Raw genomic sequence first — 27,990 nt, forward strand, 5'->3', positions numbered from 1 at the left:
TCCCAGCACGTGTTGCTGGACCGGTCGGTGTGTCAAGGAGTTGGCCGGTCTGGTTGAAGGATAATCCTGGCAATGGTTCATTTTTTGACCGGGCGGGTAGGGTTTGCAGGCTGGAAGCTTCAGCCTGCTGTGTGGAAGGGGAGGGAGGCGGTGTTGAGCCGAGCTGGTAATTCCGTGAAGCCTATAGTTTTGAGTGGGTGATCTAGTGCATTGTGAGTGGCGGCTGTCCTCAGCCGAGCCCCCCCCCCCCCTCCTCCTCCTCCCTCTGATCAGAGAACAGAAAGGGAGGCATTTCTCTCTCGTTACCTCCCTGGGATCCTCCTCTCCCTCCCCATTCCATCGATTCAGCCTCTCCTGAAAATCGCCAAACAAAACGAGGGGGCATTTCTTCTTCTTCTTCTTCTTTGAAACTCTCGCCCTCCGGAAACGCCGGAGAGACATTAACACCAGCAGATCATGGCGATCTGAAAGCGAAGGGACTGTTGAGTGGAGAAATGAGCAGAACTGTCCGAAATCTGACTGTTCAAAAGAAAAACAGACAGAAGGGATTTCACGTCGCGAACAACTTTAACCTCCGGGCTTGCTGAGTTTTGGTGAAATGGTTCACTGCACATTCCTTGAACTTGTATCTTGTTTGAAAGTACTCGAGCAATCCTTGTAAGAAGATGTGCACCTCTGTCCCGGAATAGCGGCGGGAGACCGGGCGTCTGGTACAAGTTTCCCGGGCAGATCGGGCTGAGGGTGACAACACGCTCTCCTTGTTTTTAACAAGAGGCTTTAACAAGAGTGCTTTCTGGAGAAAAAAAAGGCTTGATCGTATCTCCGGACGCTCCCGCCTCATCACCTTTGGGATAAGACTCTGCCCCAACAGTCAATGTTGGGTTTGTGTTAATTTGTGGATTGTGTAAAAAAAAATATTAATAATAATAATAATTGGGCAAAAGAATTGAAAGAACATGAAGGGGACTGGTTTGTTCTCACTTGTCTCGTTGATGGTGCTTTGGCTGCTGTGTGGCTCCGAGACGCCCTCAGCCATGTACAGATTTGGGAGAAGAAGCAAACTGAGGTTAGTTAGACTGGCGAATGGGTCCGCGACCGGAGATCAGGGACCGGTGAGAACTTCCCAGTCGGTGGGTCCCGTCAGAGTCAGGAATGCAGCGCAGCGGGACGAGGGCAGGTCGCCCCCGACCAGATCGGTGAAAGTCCGAGCGAAAAGCGGGATCCCCATCAGAAGTTCCCGCTCAGGGATGGTCAGGGACACCAGCAGACCCGCACGAACCCGAATGATTCGCATCCCCGCTTCTGGGACGCCCAGCCTACTGGCCGGGATGGTGGGCAGGCAGCGGCTCTGGGTCATCTCGGCCCCGCACGCCTCGGATGGTTATTACAGGCTCATGCTGAGCCTCCTTAAAGACGACGTCTACTGCGAGCTAGCGGAGAGGCACATCTACCAGATCGTGCTGTTCCACCAGGAAGGAGAGGTGGGGGGGAAAGTCAGGAAGATCACCAACGAGGGGAAAATCTTGGAGGAATCCCTGGACGCAAGGACCGTTCTCAAGTTGTTGGACTTTCTGAAACTGGAGAAAGGTAAATTTAGCATGGTCTTGCTGAGGAAGAATCTGCAGGTGGAAGAGACGTACCCTTACCCAGTGAGACTGGAGGCAATGTACGAAGTGATTGATCAGGCCCCAATGAGGAAAATCGAGAGGCTGAGGCAGAAAGGGTTTGTGCAGAAATGTAAGGAGGCTGGTGTAGAAGGGCAGGTAGTTGGACCGAATGGTGGAGAGAAGAAGAAAGAAGAGCAGCCTAGGCCTACACCAAAGAATGAGAATATCGAGGTGACAGGTCCAAAGGAGACTAGAGAAGAAAAAATATTAGACAAAAGGAAAAAGACTATCATTAAGAAGCCCTTTAGGATATTACTGAACTCACATGGAAGCTCTAGAATAGTTAGGACAACTGTTGTGCCAAATACAACACCAACCAGTCCTCCAACAACTACCAGCACCACAAAACCAACTACCACATCCCCCACCACAACTACTATCACAACTGTCTCCACAAAAGTGCCCTCTACAGCTGTTACTGAGAAACAAACTGACATCCCGCTCTTTACAAGATCTCATGTAATGTTTTCACCATCATCACCAAGATTTCGCAAACCAGCAGTAGTAGATGAAACTCCTATAAGGTCAACAACTGAAGCGTACTCCCCATCAGCACGGGGTGGCACACACAGAGATAGGCATCGGGTGATGAGCACCACCGATGGCAGCAAATTAGTTCCAAGTAAATCCTCAAAAACCCTCAGCTTCTTTCCTGTGGTGCCTACTCCTGAGACCACAACAGCCAGTCCAGATTACACAAAAGTACAGACAGGCAGGCACAAATACAACCGCACAGACAAAAAAGAGGGGCATTACCGCCGGAAGGGTCCACAGGTGAAACCAGCCCAACGCAAACCTACCAAAGTCAAGCCACCAAAATCAAAAACTACAAATAATAAAATCCTGACGAATGAATATGAGGATAAATATGACCCTGAGAAAGCCTCATCTACAAACACTGAGCAGGTGGTTCAAGTGGAACGTGTACCTCAGAAAAGAGGGAAGGAGCAGAAAAAGCATGGCAAACCAGTCAAGAGTGAAAAGAAGAAGCCAATGAAGAGTGAAAAACCTGTCAAGAATGAAAAAACAAGGAAGAAAGTCAAACCTGTGACGAAAACGAAGCCTGTAAAGGAAACCAGTCGTAATAATAAAAAACCCAAGAAGCCAACCAAGAAAGGGGCCTTCAAGCAGCCTAAGAAGATTCTAGGAACGACAAAGTCCTTGATATCTATTCTCAACTACTTTGAAAATAGACGACGACTAATAGTAAGTGCTCCAATCTATTAAAGAGGCACCATCCTTGTCACTAGCAAGGAAGACCAGCCACACCTTGATTTTATCACAATGACATTACGTGCAAGTGACAACATGATGTTTGCCCAAAATAGTGACACATTTCAGCACATACAGTTAGTGTTTGACAAGCACAGAATCAAAGCTTGCCAAACACTTTTCACTAAAACAGTGCCCCCTTGACGTTTATTGTAAGATTGCACACACTAATAGAGTGCTCATGTGAACTCAGAATATTTAGATAATAAGAGCCAATAGATATTAAGTTGAAAGAAATCCCATCAGTTACCCCATTCATATCACACTCATTGGTTTCTGATAGTTTAATGTACCAAATATTCAATTAAAGGGAAAAGCAAGTCAAGGAAGTACATTTTACAGATAAATAATGACATCAAAATTTTGTTTGACTTTTTTTCTGAGAGCTATATGAAGAACACCTCCCTCCCTGATAGGCCATTCCATGATGTCATCATCAGGGGCTGTCTCCATGCATTCCAGCCCAACCGTGTATGTCTCCTGGCAGCTCAGAAAATGGAAAAAATGAACAACATTGTGGAATATATTATTTTTCTCTCTTAAATAAAATGTATTACCATAGACTTGCCTTCCTTTTAACATTTCAATAAATAGTAAAATATGGGGATAGCAACTTGGTTGTTATAGTTACAGGTCATTATGATGCCTTTTGTTGCTTGGTAATTTGGTTGTTCACTGCAAGAATATCAAAAATTATAATTGGCTGTAGTCAATTGATGGTCTGCAGTGTGGAATGCAAATTAAATTTACCAAGAGATGATAATGGAATAAAAAAGTATGGTGTATTACAAATGATAGACTTAATATTGCAACTTAGTCAGTGCCTGTTGTATTCACAAAGCCTTTCATAGTCATAAAAGATCAATGGAGACGCACCAGCACTATAATATCTGAAAGGTTACATTTCAGAACACATTCCTTGCATTGTTTGTTTATGTTACATCACATGCAGCACAGCTGCTAACAGTTATAGGGCTGAATCAGATGTTGTTCCAACTGGTTAATCTTTGAACCCCTAATGGTAGACAGGTATTTTTTTATTTCTGCAGTAGTGCTTTCTAACTTTATAATTCTCAGGACAATACCTTAGCAATGCTCAAACAAAGCCCAAGGTTAATGTGTAAGATGATACCTGTTCCATTAAATGAGCTCATTTTTATGTTGTAGCCTGAGAAGCCCAGCCCAGTAAGATTTAAAGCTGCAATGCCTCACAAAGTGATACAATTTTAAGTTTAATAATGTAAGTAAAACTGTTTTACTTACTTAGATTTACACTTGTTACACTACCTGTTGCTGTGGTATTAAATTTTTCATACTAAAATCAAGATGTCAAGATTTGGGTGCAGACTGGGTCATTGGCAGGAACTCAGAGAATTGCAGAGGTTAGTAGCATGAGTATCCAAGCCATATGTGGCTGAAATGGATCTCTGATGCAGAAAATGAAACATCTCTGAATGGTTACAGTAAAAATCACAATAGTGGCTCCCCTGATGGTTTAGTGGTAGTTTAAAGGCACAGTTTGGTACTGAGCCATACAGACCAAAAGATCACAGGTTTACTCTCAGGTTTTCACTAGTCAGTCTTAGCCAGGATGATAATAGGTGTGGTACAATTGGCTTCAGCACCCTGGGCTAGCAGGGGGAAAAAAATCAGACAGACTTCCTTCTCTTGATTGCTATGCAAAGCCCCTGCTGGAAAGTGCAAGTGTTTAGATGTCAGATGAGCATAGGATTTGGCTGTGATGCTCCCTATGGCCTGCAAACAATGGCCAGCTGGGAGAGGTACCAGAGGAGCTTATGGAACTGTGCCATGAATCAACATCTTCAAGAGTGATGTGAAGAAAAAAGAGAAAGTTGGGAGAAAAGGAAGAGAAAATTCAAAGAAAAATCCTAACCATTCAGAGGCAGGTGTCCTTAGCTCCTACCTGGATGGGGGGAAATTCATTTCTCTGTGTAATTTAATTTTCCTCCCTAATCCCTACAGTGAATAATAAAGGAAAGACATTCTGTTTCTAGGCCTCTGCCAATATGGCTGTGAAATCAGCCTCTGTGAAGTGCTCAAGAGTGGCATGTTTAGGCAGTGGTTTTTCAGTTTGGGATAAAAGTCTACAATCTCTGTTGGCTGTAAGAGTCCTTTGTAAAATTAGTTTGGACAGTCTAAATGCAGTACCTAGTAGGTATGGGCCTATAGCTCAAAACTGCTCCCAATTCAGTACAAATTGACATTACTACCGCAATCTCATTCAGAAAGGCCACAGAATGGATGGTGTCGAAAATGGAAAAATGTCACATTGGTGCTTTAGGAGGTGCTGTTCTGACGATGAAGCACATTTTTGTGATGGAGTAGAGGAAGCTGTTCTCTGCATTTAACTGTGCTATAGCTGACCTGGGAGTGCTTTTTGGTGGCACTGGGTACCTGAATGGAAACTGTTCATTCCCCAGCAATAACATCCCTCATCTTAATGAACGCAAAAATTTATACAATGTAAAACAGAGCTAAAGGAAAGAATGGCATGGGTTGAAACACTCTCTGATTTACCCTCTTTCCCTTAGGCCTCTATTCTGTGCCTTCCAAGGTGTTTCCCACATGTGTGCATAGCACTGCGTGAATTTATGGGGGAGAATTCATGCTGTGGTGTAGGGCATAACCAATGAACCACTATTACATGGGAGAATCTCCTACAAGTCAGTTTTATGGCATTGGGTCTTTAAGAAATAAAAGCTCATGAACTGTTTGCAGGATTGCTGATAATGGTGACATTAGCTGGTCTGTTTATTAAAAATAATATTCATGGAGGCTTAAACAATTGTTACGACAACCGATATTAAACTAGTTCTCACAACTTGGAAGTTATCAGAAACATGCACCTTAGGAAGTTTTGCTGCGTTAAATGCAAGTTGTTGTTGTTGACATCAACCCCTCCACCACTTGTCTCAACCCCTCCACTGCCTCTGTGTTGTCAGACTGCGTGTCTGACATCCAGTCTTGGGTGAGGCACAATATCCTTAACTAGACATTGGGAAGACCGAAGCCATCGTCTTCTGCCGCTATCACAACTTCGTACCCTTGCTACTGGTTCCATTCCCCTCCCTGGCCACTGTTTCAAGCAGATCCAGACTGTTCACAAACTTGGTGCCCAATTCGAGGTGCGAGCTGAGCTTCCAACCCTACATCCCCTCCATCATAAAGACCGTCTACATCCACCTCTATAATATTGCCCTTCACTGGACCTATATCAGCCCATCTCTTGCTGAAACACTCATCCATGTGATTGTCACCTCCAGACTCGACTATCCTATTGCTCTCCTGGATGACATCCGATCCACCACCCTCAGTAAATTTCAGCTCCTCTAAAACTCTGCTGCCCATATCTATCAATGCTTTGTCCACAATGGCATGTTTTCAAATTTCCTTCCAGTCCTGGTTTATTCTTTTCCAGATCTTTGTTTTACCATAGCCACCAAGTTTTGTTATTAAAATTGGCACTTCCATTAGTGGAACTATAATGATTTGCTGATTACTTCACTCACACTCGGACACCAACATGTCACAAATGGGATAGACGCAGCAGTACTGTCTACTCAGATTAGCAATGCTATTGATCCACAACTTTAACATACAGCATTTAAAAATAATTCCAGGTTTATGATTTTTATCCATATTTTAAAGTTTACTTGTTCTTGACAGTTTTCAAAGAGCCTGGCATAAATATTGGAAGCATGTTTTTTTTCTTAGGTAAACTTCAACTCCAACATTCAGCCATTTCATACAGTGATCATATTTAAGTCATTCAGATGTGTTGCCTTCAGTGATACACGTTAGTGTATTTTTTGTCTTTGTCCTTCCTTTGAAGCGGCAGTTCCTTGCAGTTTTAGACTGGAACTAAACTACACTCTCAGGGAACTCAAAGTGAAGGGTTCTCATACCTCAGGGCTTTAGTGCACTTGGTAGTCCGCTGAGTTATGATGCCACTTTTGCTGATGAATACCCAAAACCACTTTGCACTCATGCAAAAGTGGCAGAATATCTGCAGGCTTAGAATCTCACAGTGACTGCTGTCGTTGGGGTCAGTAAGAGTTCAATACAAAACACTAATATTGTGATATGGGGACACAAGCTTGTCCTTTGAATTGGTACTATATATATAGCTTAAGAATTTTTACAGCTCGGAAACAATGTTGTGTGGCATTTTCAGGGGCTTAAATATTTGGGAACAATATTTGACTTCAAAATGTCAGCATTCCTAAAGGTTGAAACATCAGATGATTTCACTTTGCCAATATGAACTTCTCCTTCTTATTCATAGCTTATCACCTCGCCAAATGATCAAAACAACATGTACGAACAGCAGCGAGATGAGTATTTAGAGCACGTCTGTGAAATGGCATTAAGAAAAATCTCAATTATCACCATTTTTGGGCCTTTGCTTAACAGCACGATTAAAATTGATCATTACCAGCTGGGTCAGTATTTCATCCTTTCTCTTCCCTCTCTTTGTGAAATGATGTCTACAGTTTTCTTCCGTACCTTTGATTCACGGCTGAGATTTTTAGCATGTTGTGCATTATTTTACCGGTGTTACACGTATGGCCCTGCCATGAATGATGCGCAGTGCTGCCTCATATTATGCTTGCCGCAGATGGCACTGCAGGTTTCTCCAAAAGTCAGGGCAGCACCTCATATGTGGAGCCACATACACACTTTGTTATACCTGTCTGTGTGCCTACCCACTCATAGTGAAGCTCCGCGTTATGGAAGAAACAAGAGAGCCAATGATGTGTATCTTGTTTCACATGGCTACATATGTGTGTAATCTTTTTACTGGGGGAATGAGTGCGGGGATCAGATTCATGTTGGTAAAAGGTTGCAGTGTGTGTCAGGATATTGTGGTGCGCATTGGTCTCTGGAACCCTGTGTTGGCTCCAGTTGTTGTATTATATCTGACACAGCACTGCTCCTTCTTGGGTGGGCCTCGGTAAAGGCGAAGCAGCTGAATTGGAGGGCTCAGACAAGAAGGAAAAATACTGGAAATTTCTATTAAAAAAACAGAAAATTCTGGAAATACACCGTCTGAAAAGAAAAGAAAAGCTAGGCTAACTTTTGGTCTATGGAGTCTTTAGAAGAACTCAAAATGGAAGGCTAGAAAGCAGAGGGGATCAAGAACAGGAAACAGTCACCTGTCAGATATTCTGATTACTGCTCCAAAATCCATGTGCTATTAAACTCATTTATCGCTTCTTTGAATTGGATAACAGTTTTGTTGCTCAATACTATAATTTTCGTCTTAGATTTGTGCTGTTTTGGGTGTAAATTGAATATAGAAATCCTAATAAATACAGATATAAAGTTTCAGGCGCATACCACATCGATGTAAATGTGATGGGTGTTTCACTCTGCTTACTCCCACAAATGCAAAGCTACATTTTAGTAGCTGCTGTTAATTTTCTATAGATTGTAAAAAAGCTGAATGACCCGTCAGTTGTTCTCGCTGGTAGAAACTGGAATTGAAACGTTCTGTGTATTTGAGTTCACACCCGCAGAGCCCTGTTACTCACTAACATCCCAAAATGATACGAGAAGCCAGTGTAACTGCTGCGCACAAAGCTTCACAAATACAGTTGGTACTGAACTCAGAGGCACATTGCAACAGCAGCTTTACATCTTGATGTTGCATGGTCACCCAGCTGGATTGGGTGCTGCACTGGGCTGGTGCTCTGGGAACAAGCCTTAAAAAATGATGGGCTTTTTCTGTCTGAGTTTGCAAGACTTTGGGCAGTATTAGCACAGATCCAAATGGGTGTGGGCCCACAACACAAAATAATAATGGTCTCCAGATGACTGGTGTGGAGTGCTGCTTGACACAATCTTTGTTAAAGTGGTCTCTGGCTGCATATTGTCATTATTCCACTTAATATGACAAAAACAAATGGGCCTAAATTAACAACAATATTCTCTGATATGGCAGCAACCACAGTTTGTTGTGTTTTAGTCAATCAGGCTATTAATAGAGTGTAAATAGTGTGCTTCCAATACATGTGAGAACTTGTTAAAAGAATATTACTGAAAATGTTACAGCACTCTTGTCAGACACCACCCAGTGGGTAGTTTGTTCATATCAGGAACGTTTTTTTTAATGAAAATTACTTCTTTTATGTAGGAACATTAGTTTGGTCATTTGCTTATTTAATAAGATATTAACTGTGATAATATATTTTATTATCTTAAGACAATGAAAAGCCTGTGAAAGATATAAGACACAATGACCTGAATCAGGACCTCATCACCGAACTTCGAAAGGAGTATGGGATAACTGAAAATGAGTTCTTCATGGTGCTAACTGATTTTGATATGAAAATCAAGGTACGACAAAATCACTTTTCATACACAGCACCTAATACATCTGTCAATATGAGGGCATCATTTCAGTTGAAAGGTTTTATACATTCAGCAGCTTGTCAATTTCAACACATTACCAGCCTTTGTAATTTAATTTGACAAAATGTTTTGGCTGTCCAAATATTTTTTTCCAATGCTCTCCACCTTTGCTTTGAGGTGTTGATTTATTTTGTTGAGGTACCACAGGCACCAACAGCCTCCAGGACCTTGTCCATTTAGTATTGTTAATGTGTGACCCCAAACAGAGGGTTATTCTACTGTAGTGAGCATCAGCCGCACCCGATTCTGCTCTCACCCAACAACCACATGTGTACAATTCCCAATAGGGCCTAATCATGATGAGGACCTGAAATTCCTTTTCTAACGATATAAGAGAGAATTCCTGTCTCTTCCTGTAATTGGTGACCCTTTAATGAAATCATAGGAACGTGCAACTTTCAAATCTGTTAGTGGCTTGTTAACTGTGGATAAAAATAAGCATTCTTACGTTTTTCCTTACAAGAGGAATTTCACTCCCAAGGTACTCGGGCTATTTTATCCCCTCACAGGTCCAGCGTTATTGAGGCCAAATGTAGCACTCCAGCTCTTGCCCTAACCAAGATCAATTAACTTAGCACAGACCAGGAATCAGACTTGAAACCTTCCTTGTAGATACAAAAAGGCCCATTCAGCTACCTTGATCATATAAAGTATACCATTGGCATCACGATGCAGTGCTTCAGATGTCTTGACAGATCAAGGGACACCCTACAGTGTAGCCCTACCAGGATCTCCAAGATCATTACCATTTGCTGCATGCTCCACAACTCCACAAAAAGAGAAGATCAACTCAGTCAAGACCAGAGCAGGCTGCAGACATTGACTAAGAGGATATTGCTGTAGAAAAACCAGTTCAGTCAGGAAGATTGGTGCACCAGGCATTTGTCCAAGAGACTTCTAGCTAAGTGTCTGCGCTGCCCCTTTAAAGAGCCATGCTGTCCATATGGTACTGAGAAAAGTAATTCTAAGCATTGTTATATTTTTAGGCTCTTCTCCAGATGTCTCTCTTCTACTCAGTGCCAAGGACCACTCCTGTAAAATCTCTATGAACCAAAATGTGACCGTATATGCATAATATCTGGCAATGCAGCATTGTCCAGGGCTTGAACAGACAACCTGGTTACTGTAACTTGCTCACTGGAAATAACACAAACCCTTTCTCATTTTGTCTAGCTTTTAGATAACAAGAGAATAATCACTCTGTTAGACCATATGGTTTAGGCTATAATCTGTGAAGCAAGAAGCAAGAAATTAAATGCAGCAAAAGATTAACACACTAGATTTCACCTGATTACAGAATGTTTAATTTATATCTCCAAGGATACAAAAATAATAAAAGATTCAACACTCCATTAACCCTTCAAATAATACTGAATTTGAAACAGCATCCTGTACCATGAAACTCACACACGAGTTGTAGTCTACTCTCATAGTGCCTTCACTTGCTTAGCTCTACGTGGGCTGCAATACAGTAGATAGGAAAAATTGAGGAAAAGCTATAGGCTGGAGTGAGGTCTAGCTCCCGTCCATTTTGAAGTTCAAACTGGGACAAAAGAAATCAGAAAGGTTTTCTTTGTAATTAAATAAAGCTATCTACCAGCTATGGAATTTTAAACATAGATATTGTCCACTACCATGGACTTGTACCTCCTGATAGGCCAGCAGGCTTGAATGATTAAGTTTGTCACTTTCCCAGGATCAGATTTAATTATTTATAACTCATGGATGGACTGTGAATCTTTTCCTATTTGCTTCCCTTCTTTCTGCCTGTCCCACATCTTGCATATCCTTATATTTAGTGAAGAAAAGTTATTCACAGTTGCTTTATTCACATAGCTATGAGCAATACAGATGGTTGTTTGGGTTCAGAAGATTCGTGTATTCCAATTAACGAGGTTGTACGCAGTCAGAAGTAAGCAAATTAAAGTGACTATCAAAATCTCACACATAGACATAAAGATTAGAGCTGTTCTTTTGTTTTGCGATATAACAACCCTCCCTATGTTTCACATGCAGCTTCTGCAACACTGTCCTCTGCACATTCTCAACTAACATTAGTGCCTCTCCTTTACTGTGCTGCTTCCTAAGGAGCAGAATTGTATTACAGCACAATCTGGGGACTCCACTCCAGATGCTCCTGGAGTTGCCACACACTCCATGCAGTGCAGAAGGAGGAAGCCTCCGAAAGCTTGTGAATTTAAAATAAAATTGCTGGACTATAACTTGGTGTTGTAAAATTGTTTACAATTGTCAACCCCAGTCCATCACCGGCATCTCCACATCATTCCTAAACAAACGCATGGGTGCGGCTGGTGGACTTCTCTACAGCTTATTTCAGATAAACTCAAGTGACTCCTGTTCATTCTCCTTTGACATGCAGGCCTAATGAGATCTAAATCCCTAAGCACTACAGCTGAAGAAAAAGCTGAGCCGGCTCTTTGGCCAGCAGGTTCCTGTTTCTTCATTTCCACCAACATTTGCTCCTCCGCACAAGTGCACTGCGACTCACTTGGTGCTACCTTCTTAAGCACATTATCTAAATCCTTTGGGGGGGTGTAGCTATATTGGTGCTTGCAATAGTAAGTGAGAATGAAGGAGTGTGAGGTGAGGTGTTGACTTGCTCTGGGCCACTTGCATTGCTGGCAGGTTTAGAAACACAGATAAACATTTATGTTCTAATGCTGGCTACATGAGACCCCTTCAAACAGAACTTGCATTGCAATGATTTTGTGGCTTCTGGCTTCATCTCCCCTTCCCCAACCTTCTCATTACTCTCATATCCAACCAGTATGGCCACTTCAAAGGCTGACATGGGTTTGAAATTTCTGGACCTTCATTCAGTTTGGGTTTGTTCCCTTCGGTTATGAGCCAGCTTGTCCTGTAAGCAAAAAAATAGTTTTGAGGTATTGCGAGTTTAAAGAGCACATTTTTTTTATTCGTTCATGGGATGTGGGCGTCGCTGGCAAGGCCACCATTTATTACCCATCCCTAATTGCCGTGGAGAAGGTGGTGGTGAGCCGCCTTCTTGAACCGCTGCAGTCCTTGTGTTGAAGGTTCTCCCATAGTGCTGTTAGGAAGGGAGTTTCAGGATTTTGACCCAGAGACGATGAAGGAACGGCGATATATTTCCAAGTCAGAATGATTTGTGACTTGGAGGGGAATGTGCAGGTGGTGTTGTTCCCACGTACCTGCTGCTCTTGTCCTTCCAGGTGGTAGAGGTCACGGGTTTGGGAGGTGCTGTCGAAGAAGCCTTGGCGAGTTGCTGCAGTGCATCCTGTGGATGGTACACACTGCAGCCACTGTGCGCCGGTGGTGAAGGGAGTGAATGTTTAGGGTGGTGGATGGGGTGCCAAACAAGTGGGCTGCTTTACCTTGGATGGTGTCGAGCTTCTTGAGTGTTGTTGGAGCTGCACTCATCCAAGCAAGTGGAGAGTATTCCATCACACGCCTGACTTGTGCCTTGTAGATGGTGGAAAGGCTTTGGGGAGTCAGGAGGTGAGTCATTCACCGCAGAATACCCAGCCTCTGACCTGCTCTTGTAGCCACAGTATTTATGTGGCTGGTCCAGTTAAGTTTCTGGTCAATGGTGACCCCCAGGATGTTGATGGTGGGGGATTCGGCAATGGTAATGCTGTTGAATGTCAAGGGGAGGTGGTTAGACTCTCTCTTGTTGGAGATGGTCATTGCCTGGCACTTGTCTGGCGCGAATGTTACTTGCCACTTATGAGCCCAAGCCTGGATGTTGTCCAGGTCTTGCTGCATGCGGGCTCGGATTGCTTCATTATTTGAGGGGTTGCGAATGGAACTGAACACTGTGCAATCATCAGCGAACATCCCCATTTCTGACCTTATGATGGAGGGAAGGTCATTGATGAAGCAGCTGAAGATGGTTGGGCCTAGGTCACTGCCCTGAGGAACTCCTGCAGCAATGTCCTGGGGCTGAGATGATTGGCCTCCAACAACCACTACCATCTTCCTTTGTGCTAGGTATGACTCCAGCCACTGGAGAGTTTTCCCCTGATTCCCATTGACTTCAATTTTACTAGGGCTCCTTGGTGCCACACTCGGTCAAATGCTGCCTTGATGTCAAGGGCAGTCACTCTCACCTCACCTCTGGAATTCAGCTCTTTTGTCCATGTTTGGACCAAGGCTGTAATGAGGTCTGGAGCCAAGTGGTCCTGGCGGAACCCAAACTGAGCATCGGTGAGCAGGTTATTGGTGAGTAAGTGCCACTTGATAGCACTGTCGACGACACCTTCCATCACTTTGCTGATGATTGAGGGTAGGCTGATGGGGCGGTAATTGGCCGGATTGGATTTGTCCCGCTTTTTGTGGACAGGACATACCTGGGCAATTTTCCACATTGTTGGGTAGATGCCAGTGTTGTAGCTATACTGGAACAGCTTGGCTAGAGGCGCAGCTAGTTCTGGAGCACAAGTCTTCAGCACTACAGCCGGGATGTTGTCGGGGCCCGTAGACTTTGCTGTATCCACTGCACTCAGCCGTTTCCTGATATCACATGGAGTGAATCGAATTGGCTGAAGACTGGCTTCTGTGATGGTGGGTATATCGGGAGGAGGCCGAGATGGATCATCCGCTCAGCACTTCTGGCTGAAGATGGTTGCAAACGCTTCAGCCTTGTCTTTTGCACTCACGTGCTGGACTCCGCCATCATTGAGGATGGGGATGTTTGCAGAGCCTCCTCCTCCCGTTAGTTGTTTAATTGTCCACCACCATTCATGACTGGATGTAGCAGGACTGCGGAGCTTCGATCTGATCCGTTGGTTGTGGGAATCGCTTAGCTCTGTTTGTAGCATGTTGCTTCCGCTGTTTAGCAATGCTGTAGTCCTGAGTTGTAGCTTCACCAGGTTGGCACCTCTTTTTTAGGTACGTCTGGTGCTGCTCTTCTACACTCCTCGTTGGAACCAAGAGTTGGTCCCCTGGCTTGTTGGTGATGGTAGAGTGAGGAATATGCCAGGCCATGAGATTATAGATTGTGCTGGAATATAATTCTGCTGCAGCCCCACAGCGCCTCATGGATGCCCAGTTTTGAGCTGCTAGATCTGTTCTGAATCCATCCCATTTCGCACAGTGATAGTGCCACACAACACGTTAGATAGTCTCCACAAGGACTCTGTGGTGGTCACTCCTACCAATACCGTCATGGACAGATGCATTTGCAACAGGTAGATTGGTGAGGACTAGGTCAAGTAAGCTTTTCCCTCGTGTTGGTTCGCTCACCACCTGCCGCAGGACCAGTGTGGCAGCTATGTCCTTCAGGACTCGGCCAGTAGTGGTGCTACCGAGCCACCCTTGGTGATGGACATTGAAGTCCCCCATCCAGAGTACATTCTGAGCCCTTGCTACCCTCAGTGCTTCTCAACATGGAGAATGACTGATTCATCAGCTGAGGGAGGATGGTAGATGGTAATCAGCAGGAGGTCGCCTTGCCCATGTTTGACCTGATGCCATGAGATTTCATGGGGTCCAGAGTCAATGTTGAGGACTCCCAGGGCCACTCCCTCCTGACTGTATATCACTGTACCACCACCTCTGGTCAGTCTGTCAGGACATACCCAGGGATGGTGATGGAAGATTCTGGGACGTTGGCTGAAAGGTATGATTCTGTGAGTATGGCTATATATGGCTGTTGCTTGACTAGCCTGTGGGACAGCTCTCCCAATTTTGGCACAAGTACCCAGATGTTAGTGAGGAGGACTTTGCAGGGTCGATTGAGCTTGGTTTGCCTTTGTCGCATCCGGTTCCTAGTGGTCCATCCGGTTTTATTTTTATTATGATTTTTTTTAACCGAGATTTTACAACTGAGTGGCTTGCTAGGCCATTTCAGAGTCAACCACATTGCTGTGGGTCTGGAGTCACATATAGGCCAGACCAGGTAAGGGCGGCAGGTTTCCTTTCCTAAAGGGCATTAGTGAATCAGATGGGGTTTTACAACAATCCGGTAGTTTGGTGGCCATCATTACTGATACTAGTTTTATTTAAATTCCAGATTTTATTTAAATTCCCCAGCTGCCGTAGCGGGATTTGAACTCATAGAGTCTGGATTACTAGTCCAGTAACATAACCACTGTGCTACCATACCCGGTACATACAATTATACATGAGTGTCCATCATGGGTGACAGTGAATGACTGTCCATTATGCAGCTAGGTTGTTTCAGAAGGATTTGCACTGTGAAATTTTGACAAACAGGACTATTCACAAGTATCAGTGGTAAAGTGAGGTAATAACGTCAGGACTGGCCTGATGGTTGGAGATGGTCAGTTTTGTTCTGTGTAGTCCTAAGAAAATTGGGAACTGGGAGGGGAAGGAGTATGGGTTACTTTATGTATTTCTAGTGAAGTGTCATGGGTAATTATGGTCTTCTGGAGCTTGTTTGATTGCCTTAGGGAGAAATTTCCCAGAGTTTTTCCTGAAATTAGTGTTTTTTTGCCTCCCCCAAGATTTATCACTGTTAACAGTTGGGAAGGGTGGTGCACCTGGTTGCATTATCTAATGGACAGGGTGAGCATTTAAGGGCCTGATGTTCTTTTCTTATCTTTCTTTTCATATGTTCATAATCCCCTTCAAGATTTCAGTGTTACTACAGTTTGAGATGTAAGTTCCAGCTTGTATTTGTATCCTGCAGAATGGCAATGCATGGAAACATTCAAAGGGGTTTAAGGTTGTACAACTGTATGAATGCTTTGGATGGGGCAGCAGTAAAAGTCTAACCGGTTATGAGGAAATACTTTGTGGCACGCATACTTGGGGCAGTTACTTATGATAGGAAATTGTTGAGTTGCTTTGCCATTGGAAGCTTTCCTCAGGTCTGCAGCTTCTTATGCATTTGCAACCAGGTTCTTTGGGTGTTTCTGACAGCATTCACCCTATCAGCTATGTGCTGCCTGGCTTGTTGGGGAGTTTACCCGTCATTGCCAAAGAGGGCAGCCATCCTTTGCCTCACTCCATCTAGTACAACTTCAAGCATAGCTTCTGTGAATCTGGGCATGCATGAACAAAAATTTTCCATTTGGCAGCTGTAATTCCTTTCCCTTGTCTTGTACTTGAGAATGCAGTCTTTTTAAAGGATTTCAGAAGCTCTTTTGGTTCTATCATTGTGCTCACGTGCGAGTGATCTCCCAGGCAGTCTGCTGTGCAGATGGGAGCTTGCTTAGATTACATAATTTATGTAAATGCCAAATTTTGCAGGGAATGAACCATGTAAGTACACTCAGCAGTAGCACGCACATTCTACTTTTCCTGTCTGGCTTGTATACCATCAGTAATTTCTACTCTGTAGTCACTAAGCTGGACGCTTCTGCTTTAAACAGTGAGGTCATTCTGCTCCATCACTGCTTGGAGCTCAGTAACTGGCCCTAGGAGCTTCATGATGTCATTGATACTCATTTAAACAAAATTATCCTTAAAATATATGCAGTGAAACAAGAAAAAAGAATATTAAGGTTCATAATGCTTTGCAACTGTTTGATTTTTAAAATGGCTACAAGTTGGAAAGCTTCCTCTTTAAAATTCAATGTTACGAAAACTATGGTGGCATATCACCTTAAAGTTTTGTAGATCTGAGTAGTGTGTCATTAATGTAACTGTCCTAGCCGTAGAGTCAACCTCAAGTTCAAATCTGTTCACAGCCTCGCCCCTCTCTATTATGGTAACCTTTTCCAGCCCGACAACCCTCCAAGAACTCTGTGTTCTTCGAACTCTGGCCTCTTGTGCATCACTCGCCCCACCATTGGTACTTGTGCCTTCAGCCATCTAGGCCCTAAGCTCTTGAATTCCCTCCCTAAATCTCTCTGCCACTCCACCTCTCTCTCCTCCTTTCAGATGCTCGTTAAAACCTACCTCTTTGACCAAGCTTTTGGTCATCTCTCCATAATGTCTTCTTCTTTGGTTCAGTGTCAATTTTTGTCTGATTGCACTCCTGTGAAGCACTTTGGAGCATTTTACTACCTTAAAGGTGCTATATAAATGCAAATTGTTGTGTTGCAGAGCAGGTGGGATGTGGCCCTAAGCGGGCTTCACGAAATGCAACTTTAACATGGAAAAATGTAGCACTGGATATTGTGTTGCTGCTATTTTTTGTTTTCAATTATAAATGAATCCTGAAAGTAAAAAGGACAGGAAAGGTAACCATGGATATCTGTATTGACAGCAACACTATGAAGTACCAATTGCAATGCAAGCTGTGTTCAATTTGATTGACACCTTCACGACAAGAATCAAAGAGATGGAGAAACAGAAGAGAGATGGTACATTATGCAAGAAGGAAGACAAACCCAGATCACTGGAAAATTTCTTGTCCCGGTATGTATGGTTTTAAAACTAAAGAGTAATAAAATTGAAACAGATTTACTTCTATTCGCATTTTAAGGTGCTTTTGTATTGCCGAATTGTTTGTCTCCTATTCTCTGTACATTGCTGTCCCTCTTTTACTTTTAAGTTGAGTGCCGGTCATACTAAGGCCACTGTAAAAGGCGAACACCCAATTTGTGTATCAGTCAATGTGAGAGAAACTGGCTCCCTGCATTTACTTTCCTGTAACCGATTCCTTTATGGCTGAAATTTGTCTTGTATAACAATGAATGAGAGGAAGATTCCAGTCTGTACATTGAGATACCCAGAATAAGTACTTCAGCTACTTCTTCCATCTATGAAAACATAAGCCAGTGTAAGTTGCACCTTTGTGCAATTTGTATGAAATTATATTTTATTGTGGTTTCTTCACAATGGGCCACTCTTCCTGTCGGTAGCACGTTTTATGATTCTGTGTGTTCAGTTTACTGCAGACGTTTCTACTGTGGCAGAAGCACACCACCAGTTAAACGAAGGCATAGTGATGTAACCTTATTCGATAGAGGCTATATCAAATTCTCAAATGTTTGCGTCTACAATTGTCTGAGATGTTTAGCTGATTAGTTTTAGGATGGTTATGTTCCCGATTAAAAATCAAAGTAAAATCAGCATTTACTTTCAGATATTTTTATCACAATGGCTTAAACACTGTCAGTGGCTGTCTCTTCCATTTGCCTTTCCAATTGGTTCCTCTTACTGTTCCTCTTTTGAAGAAAGTCATGGTATGGTTCCATAGGTGTTGATGGACCTTTGGTATGTGACCCAAATGGCCAGTCTTCATGCGTGAGCCTCGAAAATGAGCGCCAGAGGATTATTCTAGCACTGGGAATGTTGGGGGAAATCATACAGCCAAACCTACTGATTCTTCATGTGACACCAAAATATGCACACTTCCCAGCAGGGCGTGACTGGATAATGATTATGAATGGGAATATTGGCTGTTTTTCCCCCCTCCCTAGTCTAAGGCATCAGGACAATTGTAGCAAACTCATTGCTGCCTGGCTGAGATAGGTTAACTCAGCAAAGACCAGTGGTTGAACCTATTATTCCTGGTCTATGTAATTTAGCATCACATTATACAATTCACTTACTCAATAAGTCATGGAGGGTAGAGTGGGAGAGTGCTGGTCTGTGGGTGGGGGATAAAGACCTTCCAGTTCTTGAAGTTTTTTATTTGAGGTTCTGTTTGGAAGTTTAAGTATTTTTTATTTCAAGGTTTCACACAGTGTCGCTCAAATCTTGATTTTTGCTGGTAGCCGAGCACTGATGTAATGGGATGTATTCCTAATAATGATCTCAAACTCGCATAATACTTAACACAGCATAAAGATTGGGATGGAAAGCCAGAGTGACAGATACCTGAAGATGGTGGTATAAATTGTAGCAAAACACAAAAACTGCTGAATAAACTCAAACATCTATCTGACAGTATCTGGCATCGATGATGTAATTGCACTCCTCTGTTATCAACACTACGGTTTATTTTTGCTGATTTTGATGATCTCAACTTCTCTCTTGTTGCTTGACCTCTCATGCTGGATTCACATATCTAAGCTTGGCTGACTCACTGGACCTGTGATGCTGCCATTCCTACTAAAGAGCTAAAAATATTGGTAAGAAGTTGAGTCATATGACTGATCTTTAGAGTTGCTGGCAGTGTTAGTCAGCTGGGTTGATAGGCACCATAAGTAGTTTATTAGTAGTATTTAGAAAGAAAGAAAGGAGCCCACTCTATCTCCAGCGCGGACGGAATGGCCTCCTTCTGTGCCGTAAATTTTCTATGATTCTATGATATCCCAACAATGTGCCTTAGCCTAAATCTCGGAAGAGCATCCCCTACTGCACAAATATAACATTTTTCCATTTTCCGCACCAGCCATTGTGTGGCCTCTGAGTGAAATTATCACTTGATATTGGAGTTTTGTGGGGTGGGTCCCTAACTACTAATAGCTAGATTGAGGTTGTCCAAAATAAGGACTGTTGTACCCAGCAGCCTGAAGAGATTTTCATCTCATCAGTCTGGGTTGGATTTAAACCTAGGTTGCAGATGTGAAAGCCAGTGTTCGAAACACCCAGTTCCCTTTTTCATTAAGAATAATCAAAGACTGCTAAAAAATAAATTTCTGCGCCAAGATTTAAAAAAAAACAAATATACAAGTGGTTAGTACATGATTAAAACCAAAGTCCCGTTTAATTGAAATCTTCAATCAGAAAACATTCCTTTAATCCCTCCATAGTACAGTCAACCAAAAAAGAACTAGACTGACTTAGATCTCTCTCCAGGAACCTCCCTTATTTGAATAGCTGACAAAACACGCAAATTCCATTTATATATGAACTTGCTTTCCTTTTTGCTGTTCTACAAGTTACTTCCTTGAAACTTCATGTTTCTAGAAAATTAAAGTGTAGGATGGTAATTTTTTAAATAACTGGCTAATCTCCTTTAAGTTAAGAAACACCTGTGTAGCGAACAAAGCATTTCTGTCTTTCCCTGTTGATGGCACAAGCTACTGAGCAACCTCAGGGCCTCTGTGCACCATCTGGCATTGGTGCTGAGTACAAAAGCTTACTATCAGCACCGAGAATTGTTTTCATTTGCTTTGTTTCTTTCCCTCAGATTCCGTTGGAGGAGACGTTTATTTATTATTTCTACCCCCACTGATGAAGAATGGGCCTATCAACATCAGCTTTACGCCTTAAATGCACAAGCTTGCAACCTGGGTGAGATTCAGCATCTTTACTGATCAATATACATGCTGTCGCATCTCATAGAGGATTGCCACTAGGAATACATTGCTGTCAACTTTCTAAGACTTTAGCTGCTTAACCATGATTCATTTTAGTTAGAATGAAACAAAACAATTACAATTAATCCTATTGTAACTAATTAGGATCATCCAAAAATGAACTGGAAAAGAGCAATTTAAGTAGTTTAATCCCCAAACTGGTACTCAGTAGGAGGTAATTTGTAAGGTACTGTGATGTTTACTCTACAGTAACTTCCGCTTCAGTAGAGTGTGTAGGGGGTGGTGGGGCGTGTCAGCTTCACCTCTGACTTCTGAGCGGTTCAAGTCGCTCCCACTTCCTGGGTTCTAGACCTTGGACTTATTTGGGGGTTGTGACAAAGTGCAGCAGACAACTGGTTTTGGTGCAAGAAACTTTGACCTTTGTTCAAGATAATCCATCTCAGCCTCCTCCCGATATCCCCACCATCACGGAAGCCAGTCTTCGGCCAATTCGATTCACTCCACGTGATATCAAGAAACGGCTGAGTGCACTGGATACAGCAAAGGCTATGGGCCCCGATAACATCCCAGCTGTAGTGCTGAAGGCTTGTGCTCCAGAACTAGCTGCGCCTCTAGCCAAGCTGTTCCAGTACAGCTACAACACTGGCATCCACCCGACAATGTGGAAAATTGCCCAGGTATGTCCTGTCCACAAAAAGCAGGACAAATCCAATCCGGCCAATTACCGCCCCATCAGTCTACTCTCAATCATCAGCAAAGTGATGGAACGTGTCGTCGACAGTGCTATCAAGCGACACTTACTCACCAATAACCTGCTCACCGATGCTCAGTTTGGGTTCCGCCAGGACCACTCTGCTCCAGACCTCATTACAGCCTTGGTCCAAACATGGACAAAAGAGCTGAATTCCAGAGGTGAGGTGAGAGTGACTGCCCTTGACATCAAGGCAGCATTTGACCGAGTGTGGCACCAAGGAGCCCTCGTAAAATTGAAGTCAATGGGAATCAGGGGGAAAACCCTCCAGTGGCTGGAGTCATACCTAGCACAAAGGAAGATGGTAGTGGTTGTTGGAGGCCAAGCATCTCAGCCCCAGGGCATTGCTGCAGGAGTTCCTCAGGGCAGTGTCCTAGGCCCAACCATCTTCAGCTGCTTCATCAATGACCTTCCCTCCATCATAAGGTCAGAAATGGGGATGTTCGCTGATGACTGCACAGTGTTCAGTTCCATTCGCAACCCCTCAGATAATGAAGCAGTCCGTGCCCGCATGCAGCAAGACCTGGACAACATCCAGGCTTGGGCTGATAAGTGGCAAGTAACATTCGCGCCAGATAAGTGCCAGGCAATGACCATCTCCAACAAGAGAGAGTCTAACCACCTCCCCTTGACATTCAACGGCATTACCATCGCCGAATCCCCCACCATCAACATCCTGAGAGCAGGTCAGAGGCTGGGTATTCTGCGGCGAGTGACTCACCTCCTGACTCCCCAAAGCTTTTCCACCATCTACAAGGCACAAGTCAGGAGTGTGATGGAATGCTCTCCACTTGCCTGGATGAGTGCAGCTCCAACAACACTCAAGAAGCTCGACACCATCCAAGATAAAGCAGCCCGCTTGATTGGCACCCCATCCACCACCCTAAACATTCACTCCCTTCACCACCGGCGCACCGTGGCTGCAGTGTGCACCATCCACAGGATGCACTGCAGCAACTCGCCAAGGCTTCTTCGACAGCACCTCCCAAACCCGCGACTTCTACCATCTAGAAGGACAAGGGCAGCAGGCGCATGGGAACAACACCACCTGCACGTTCCCCTCCAAGTCACACACCATCCCGACTTGGAAATATATCGCCGTTCCTTCATTGTCGCTGGGTCAAAATCCTGGAACTCCCTTCCTAACAGCACTGTGGGAGAACCGTCACCACACGGACTGCAGCGGTTCAAGAAGGCGGCTCACCACCACCTTCTCAAGGGCAATTAGGGATGGGCAATAAATGCCGGCCTTGCCAGCGACGCCCACATCCCGTGAACTAATAAAAAAAAAGAGAGAAAATACAACACAACAATCTTAACACTCTAATAAAATGGGGAACACTTCGGTACACACGAGGGAAATTACAGTAGAAAGATACCTCACCTCTCCCAATCCCACTGTACTAGCTAGGTTGGACTCTAAAGGGCCAGAGATAATGCTCGCCAAACGAATCCTTGACAATAATTCACCCGGAGGTAAGTCAGAAATAGATTGTAGAGTGGAAACTTTGCGGATCTTTGGTTTTCTCCCGAGTTGGTTTTCTTTGGTCGCGGTGGCCCAATATTACCCGGTTGGTTGGTGATAATATTCGGTTGGTTGTTTCATAAGGCCCTTGTTGCCGTGAGGTGTCTGATGGTTGCTGGGACTGTTGCTCTGGTTTCTTGTGTGTCGGCCTGCTTCTAGAGCTGCTGACCTTCCCTGTCGAATTGCTTTCCTGTTGCCCCCTCGCCTTGTTGTTCGCTGGAAGCTGCTCTTCCTTCCAGAGACAGGCAGAACCAAGACAAGCAGCACACGAGCGCCAGCAAGAACCAGAGAGAGAGAGAGGTTTTGAGTTTCCACTTCTATATCCCCCTCTTACAATGGTCTTCGTTACTTAAAAAAAACACTTCATGTCTGTTTAAACAGTTCTTACAAAGTCCTTAAGAATCTTTGATGGCTTTTTGATGGTCCCTCATCATGTTGCAATTGCTTCTTCCGATGGGTCATTGTTAATTCCAATTTTTAGAGTTTGTCACACAAGGCTTCCTTTTGTATCCAACGTTCTAGGTGTTGATCAGTTTTGCTTTAAAACAAAGACATGGCCCCACCATGTCTGGAGCAGTTGCCTCTTTCAAAGGCAGTGGGTGTTTACCACGTGCTGTAGGTTTTGCATTAAAACAGAGTAATGTCTGAAGCAGTAATTCTCCCACATTCCACAATGTGTATTGTTGAATTCGTCTGGTGACCTCTCACCTATCCTTCCATCTTAGGATTTTGGTCAGTGGCCAAAGTTTTTCCATACTCAGGGAAAAGGTGAATTTCTTTAGGGTTTTTCTCCGAGTTTTTGGGGGATCTGTGAATTTTGAGAATCTTACACTCCCCCCTGTGATACTTTAACCTTGCTTCAAGTATCATACTGGTAAAAGGTGAGCAAAATTCTCGATCCTCGAGAGCCAACCTTCCCCTGTATTTTATCTATCTAAGACCCAAAACATACATTCCCCTTTAGGTGTAGTGTTCAGATGCAGACACAGGTAAGAATTCAGTTACATTCATATCCAAGCACGGAGGGGCTCCAACACCCCTGCACCACTTGGAAAATACGGTACATACATAGAAAAATAATACACGGTAAACAATAATACTTAAACTACCAACCACATTATATAAAATTTAACAATCTCAAAATTAAATAACAGAAGCTATTGTACATCCGCCGCCCGTCCCCGGACAGCCAGGCTAATCCCTGTTCGGGCTATAGCACACTACTCCCTTTGGTGTGGCCGCCCTGTCCTGTACCTTTGGTCCCTCGCAGCCTGCGGCTGCTGGCTGGGGACCTCTGTCCTCAAATCGATCCCTGACTTGAGGGGCTGCCCTTTTAAACTGGGGAGCCGGTGACCACGGTTTCTTTGGCCGTGGCGATCGTAGGGACCTTCTAGGGACTCTGGCTGGTGGGGGTTTTCTGGCTGGTGGGTCTTCAACCCGAGCCATTGTCCCCTCTTGTGCGGTCTGTGGAATCTCCACTGCCGCTGGCTGGGGATTTCTATCCTCAGGCTGTACCTCTTCTAAACCTGTGGTCAGGGACAGGTAACTCTCTGCCCTCAGGTCCCACCTTGTCTGAGTCCCAGATGAGCGGGGGAGTGTCCCAAACGGTGGGTGGGATGACCCTTTCCTTAAAACAAGCCACTGCACCTGCTTGTGCAATCTGTGAGTTTGCTCCTGCTGCAGGCTGAGGATTTTTATCCTCAGACCTTGCCCAACTGGCTGTTCCCTTTTCTCGGATTTAAACAACTTACATTGGTTAATGTGGAACCATTTGGTGCGCCGAGGCAGCTTTATGGCGTATACCATGGGGCTTGCCTTATCTACAATGCTGTAGGGCCCCATGTATAATGGTTCTAGACTGCCTACCCGAGCAAAATTCCTAACCATAACCTGATCCCCTATCTCCCACTCGTGGTGCATACGGGGTTCTAGCAGCAGTCGGTTACTCTGATGCTGTTTTCCCATGTTGCTAGCAGCCTGCCAGTGAACCTGTTTAAGGTGTTCAAACAGATTCCTGACGAAGTTGTCCCGGTTCACCTCTCTGAGCTGACCCTCCGTGAGCACCGGGGCTAGCACATGGATGGGGGTCCGCATAACCCTACCAGTCATGAGCTCGTGTGGGGAATACCCCGTGCTTTTTGACTGGCTGGCTCAGATCCCCATTCGGACCATCGGTAAGACCTCTACCCACTTTCTAGGTGAGTCTACTGTCTCTTTCCTCAGCCTTTCGTTCAAGGTTCTGTTGATCCTCTCTACAATCCCTGAGGACTGTGGGTTGTGTGTAACGTGCCATTTTCCCTCTATGCCAAGTACCATAAGGGTATTCTGCATGACCTGCCCGGTAAAGTGGCTCCCTTGGTCCGACTCCACGTACTGTGGTAGCCCCCATCGTGAGAACACCTCCCTGACCAGGATCCTGGCTGTACTCAGAGCTGTGGCTGTTCGACAGGGGAAGGCTTCTACCCACTTTGTGAACACACACTAGGCAGTACTTATAGCCTCCCTGGGCGGTGGGTAGGAGCCCGATGTAGTCGACCTGGATCGACAGCCATGGTCCCTCTACCCTCCTGATGTGTCCCATAGGTACCTTTTTGTGGGGGTCAGGGTTGTTAGCGGCACACACCAGACAGCTGGCACAGAACTCACGGACATCTTCCCTGAGTCCTGGCCACCATCCTGCCTGTTCCACCCGCTGCCAGGTGGTCTCAGGCCCGGGATGCCCCGTTCCTGGACCCTCATGGACCAGTTGAAGGAATTCCCTCCTGTGCTGCTGCGGTACTACCCATTGCTCTCCCTTAAACAGCATGCCTTCCTTTACAGAGAGGGCTGCTGTTCTGTAAGGGCCCTCTACCCTTTTCCCTTCTGCCACTGCCTTGAGGACGGGGTCTTGGGTTTGGACCGTCTTAAGGTCTGGGGTTAAAGCTACCCCTGCACTCCCCTGTATCCCATTCCTACCCGTGACTGCTGCTATAGGACGGGACCCATATGGGTCCCAGAAAGTGCCTGTGCGGGCACCCTCCTTAGCTAGCACGTCGGCCTGCCGGTTGCCCTCACTCCAGGGTTCTGCGGAGGAATGGGCTTTCACCGTATGGATGAAAACCTCCCCTTCCTCCCCCACTGCTGCTAAGATTTTCTCCAGCAAGGGTTTCACTGTGAGGGGTCTCCCGTCAGCGGAGGTATATCTGCGGCGGGACCAGATGGCCAGGTACTCCGTACACGAATTACATGTGAACATGCTGTCCGAGCAAATCGTGTATGGGGTGGGGAAGATCTTGGAGTGTGTAACCACGTACACTACCGCGGACAGTTCAGCCTGCTGGGCGCTCATGGTGCTGGGGAGCTTAATTGCCAGGGCAAGGTTTGCCGCTGGGTCATAAACTCCACACCCTGTGAGTCGCTCACCAGCAGATACTGTGCTGGAGCCATCCACATAGATTTCATGGCCTGTGCGGTGTATCCCGGCCCGTAAACCTATGTCTACTTCCCATACCCCTTCTATGGAACACCGGTGGGCTGTTCCAGGATATACCAGGTTAGCTGCGAGCTTTGGCTCGCAGAGCCCTTTTACTTTCAGGTCCATCTGTGAGAGAAGCAGGGTCCAGCAAGCAATGCGGGCACTGCTCACTATCCCATCCTTGATTCTCCCGTCCAGGAGAATCTGGGTGGGCGTGTGATGGGTGAGGAGAGTGATGGGAGAGGTGCCTGTGAAGATCAGCGATCTTTTCACAGCCCAATGTGTGGCCAAGAGGTGCCTTTCACAATTGGAGTAGCTCTTCTCCACATCTGTGAGTATCCTGGAGGAGTAGACCATCGGCCTCAGCTTGCCATGCCGCTCTTGGAGCAGCATAGCACTCAGGCTGTCCCCGCTGGCTGCTACCTCCAGGAAGAACTCTTTCCCTCCATCTATGGCCCCTAGAGCTGGTGCGGTCTGCAGATCTTTCTTGAGCCTGACAAATGCTGCCTGGCACCCCTCATCCCAAACCTACTCCACTCCCTTATGCAGGAGTCAGAGCAGAGGGGCTGCTGTGGCCGCATAGTCCTCAATGAAGTCTCTGCAGTACCCGGTTAGCCCTAGAAACGATCTCACTCCCGTGACTGTGTTGGGGACTGGTAACTCCTATACTGCTTCCCTTCTAGCTTTATCTATGGCCCTTTCCCCAGCGCGTATTGTCAGGCCCAGGAATTTCACCTCCTGCTGGCCGATCTGCGCTTTCTTTGGGTTCACTTTAAAACCTTCCTGCCCAAGCAGTTCCAGCAGTTCGGCCAGAAGTGGTCCATGCTCCTCTCTCGAATCGGTGAATAGGAGCAGGTCAACCACGTATTGTACCAGCTGCCTGGGCTGGCTGAAGCCCTTTAAACTGTTTGCCATGCATTGGTGGAAAATGCTGGGGCTATTGTGGAAGCCCTGTTGCCCTTTAAAGGTAAAGGCAAACTTGTACTGATCCTCTCTCCTTAAAGGGATGTACCAAAACCTGTTGAAGATATCCAGTACCGTGAAAGTGGTCGCGGATGCTGGGATACTTCCTATCAGGTCGGCAACTGCTGCTACTGTGGGTGCACAGGCTGGGATGTTACTGTTGAGCACCCGATAGTCCACTGTGGCCCTCCAGGAGTTGTCCGGTTTTCTAACCGGCCACAGTGGAGAGTTCACGTGGGTGGCTATCGGTCTCAGGACCCCCTGTTGCACTAAGGAGGACATGGCTGCTTCCATGTCTGGCTCCGCTTCCCTGGGGAAGTTATATTGCTTTTGTGGTCAGGCCATAGGGTCCCCATCTACACTGACCTCGAACCCGTTGACCCTCCCACAGGCGTGTTTTTGTGTGGCAAATGTGGCTAGGTGGGCTCGCACAAATGCCTGGAACTCCCTTGGGGTATTACTGACCATGAGTTTGAGGTTATAACCCTCTTTAGACTTCATGGTGCACAGGGTCCCCTTGCCCTGTTTCCCTGGGATGACTACTACTCCGCCTTCCTTTCCTGTATTTGCCTCCCACAGGCAGTGATTCCTCAAATCCACTAGGATCCCGTGGCCTACAATAAAGTCGGCTCCCAGGATCCCTTTTCCACCCTCCACTTCCCACTTCATTAGGATACAGGTCCACTTAGAGCGGAGTGTTCCTAAACGAATGGTCAGCGGGATGGAAAATGAGCCAGCCTGTTCTTTACCTGTGAATCCCAACAGACTGTATGGGACCCCGTTAGATAGAGGTGAGGTGGTGG

At 45.3% G+C, this 27,990-nt stretch overlaps 1 protein-coding gene across 1 annotated transcript in view; it reads left to right on the plus strand.

Moving 5' to 3' along the window:
- The first annotated feature begins 252 nt into the window (after nucleotides 1–252).
- The window catches only part of ccdc80 (coiled-coil domain containing 80), a 42,037-nt gene continuing 14,299 nt past the window's right edge, over nucleotides 253–27,990 (plus strand). Inside the window, exons 1-5 of the mRNA XM_067992905.1 lie at nucleotides 253–2,873; nucleotides 7,246–7,402; nucleotides 9,166–9,299; nucleotides 17,548–17,699; nucleotides 20,365–20,468. Coding sequence (XP_067849006.1) covers nucleotides 957–2,873; nucleotides 7,246–7,402; nucleotides 9,166–9,299; nucleotides 17,548–17,699; nucleotides 20,365–20,468 — 2,464 coding nt within the window. The 5' untranslated portion in view covers nucleotides 253–956. The remainder of the gene's footprint in view (nucleotides 2,874–7,245; nucleotides 7,403–9,165; nucleotides 9,300–17,547; nucleotides 17,700–20,364; nucleotides 20,469–27,990) is intronic.

This window comes from Heptranchias perlo, chromosome 11 (assembly GCF_035084215.1).
Source record: "Heptranchias perlo isolate sHepPer1 chromosome 11, sHepPer1.hap1, whole genome shotgun sequence".
Classification (NCBI taxonomy): domain Eukaryota; kingdom Metazoa; phylum Chordata; class Chondrichthyes; order Hexanchiformes; family Hexanchidae; genus Heptranchias; species Heptranchias perlo.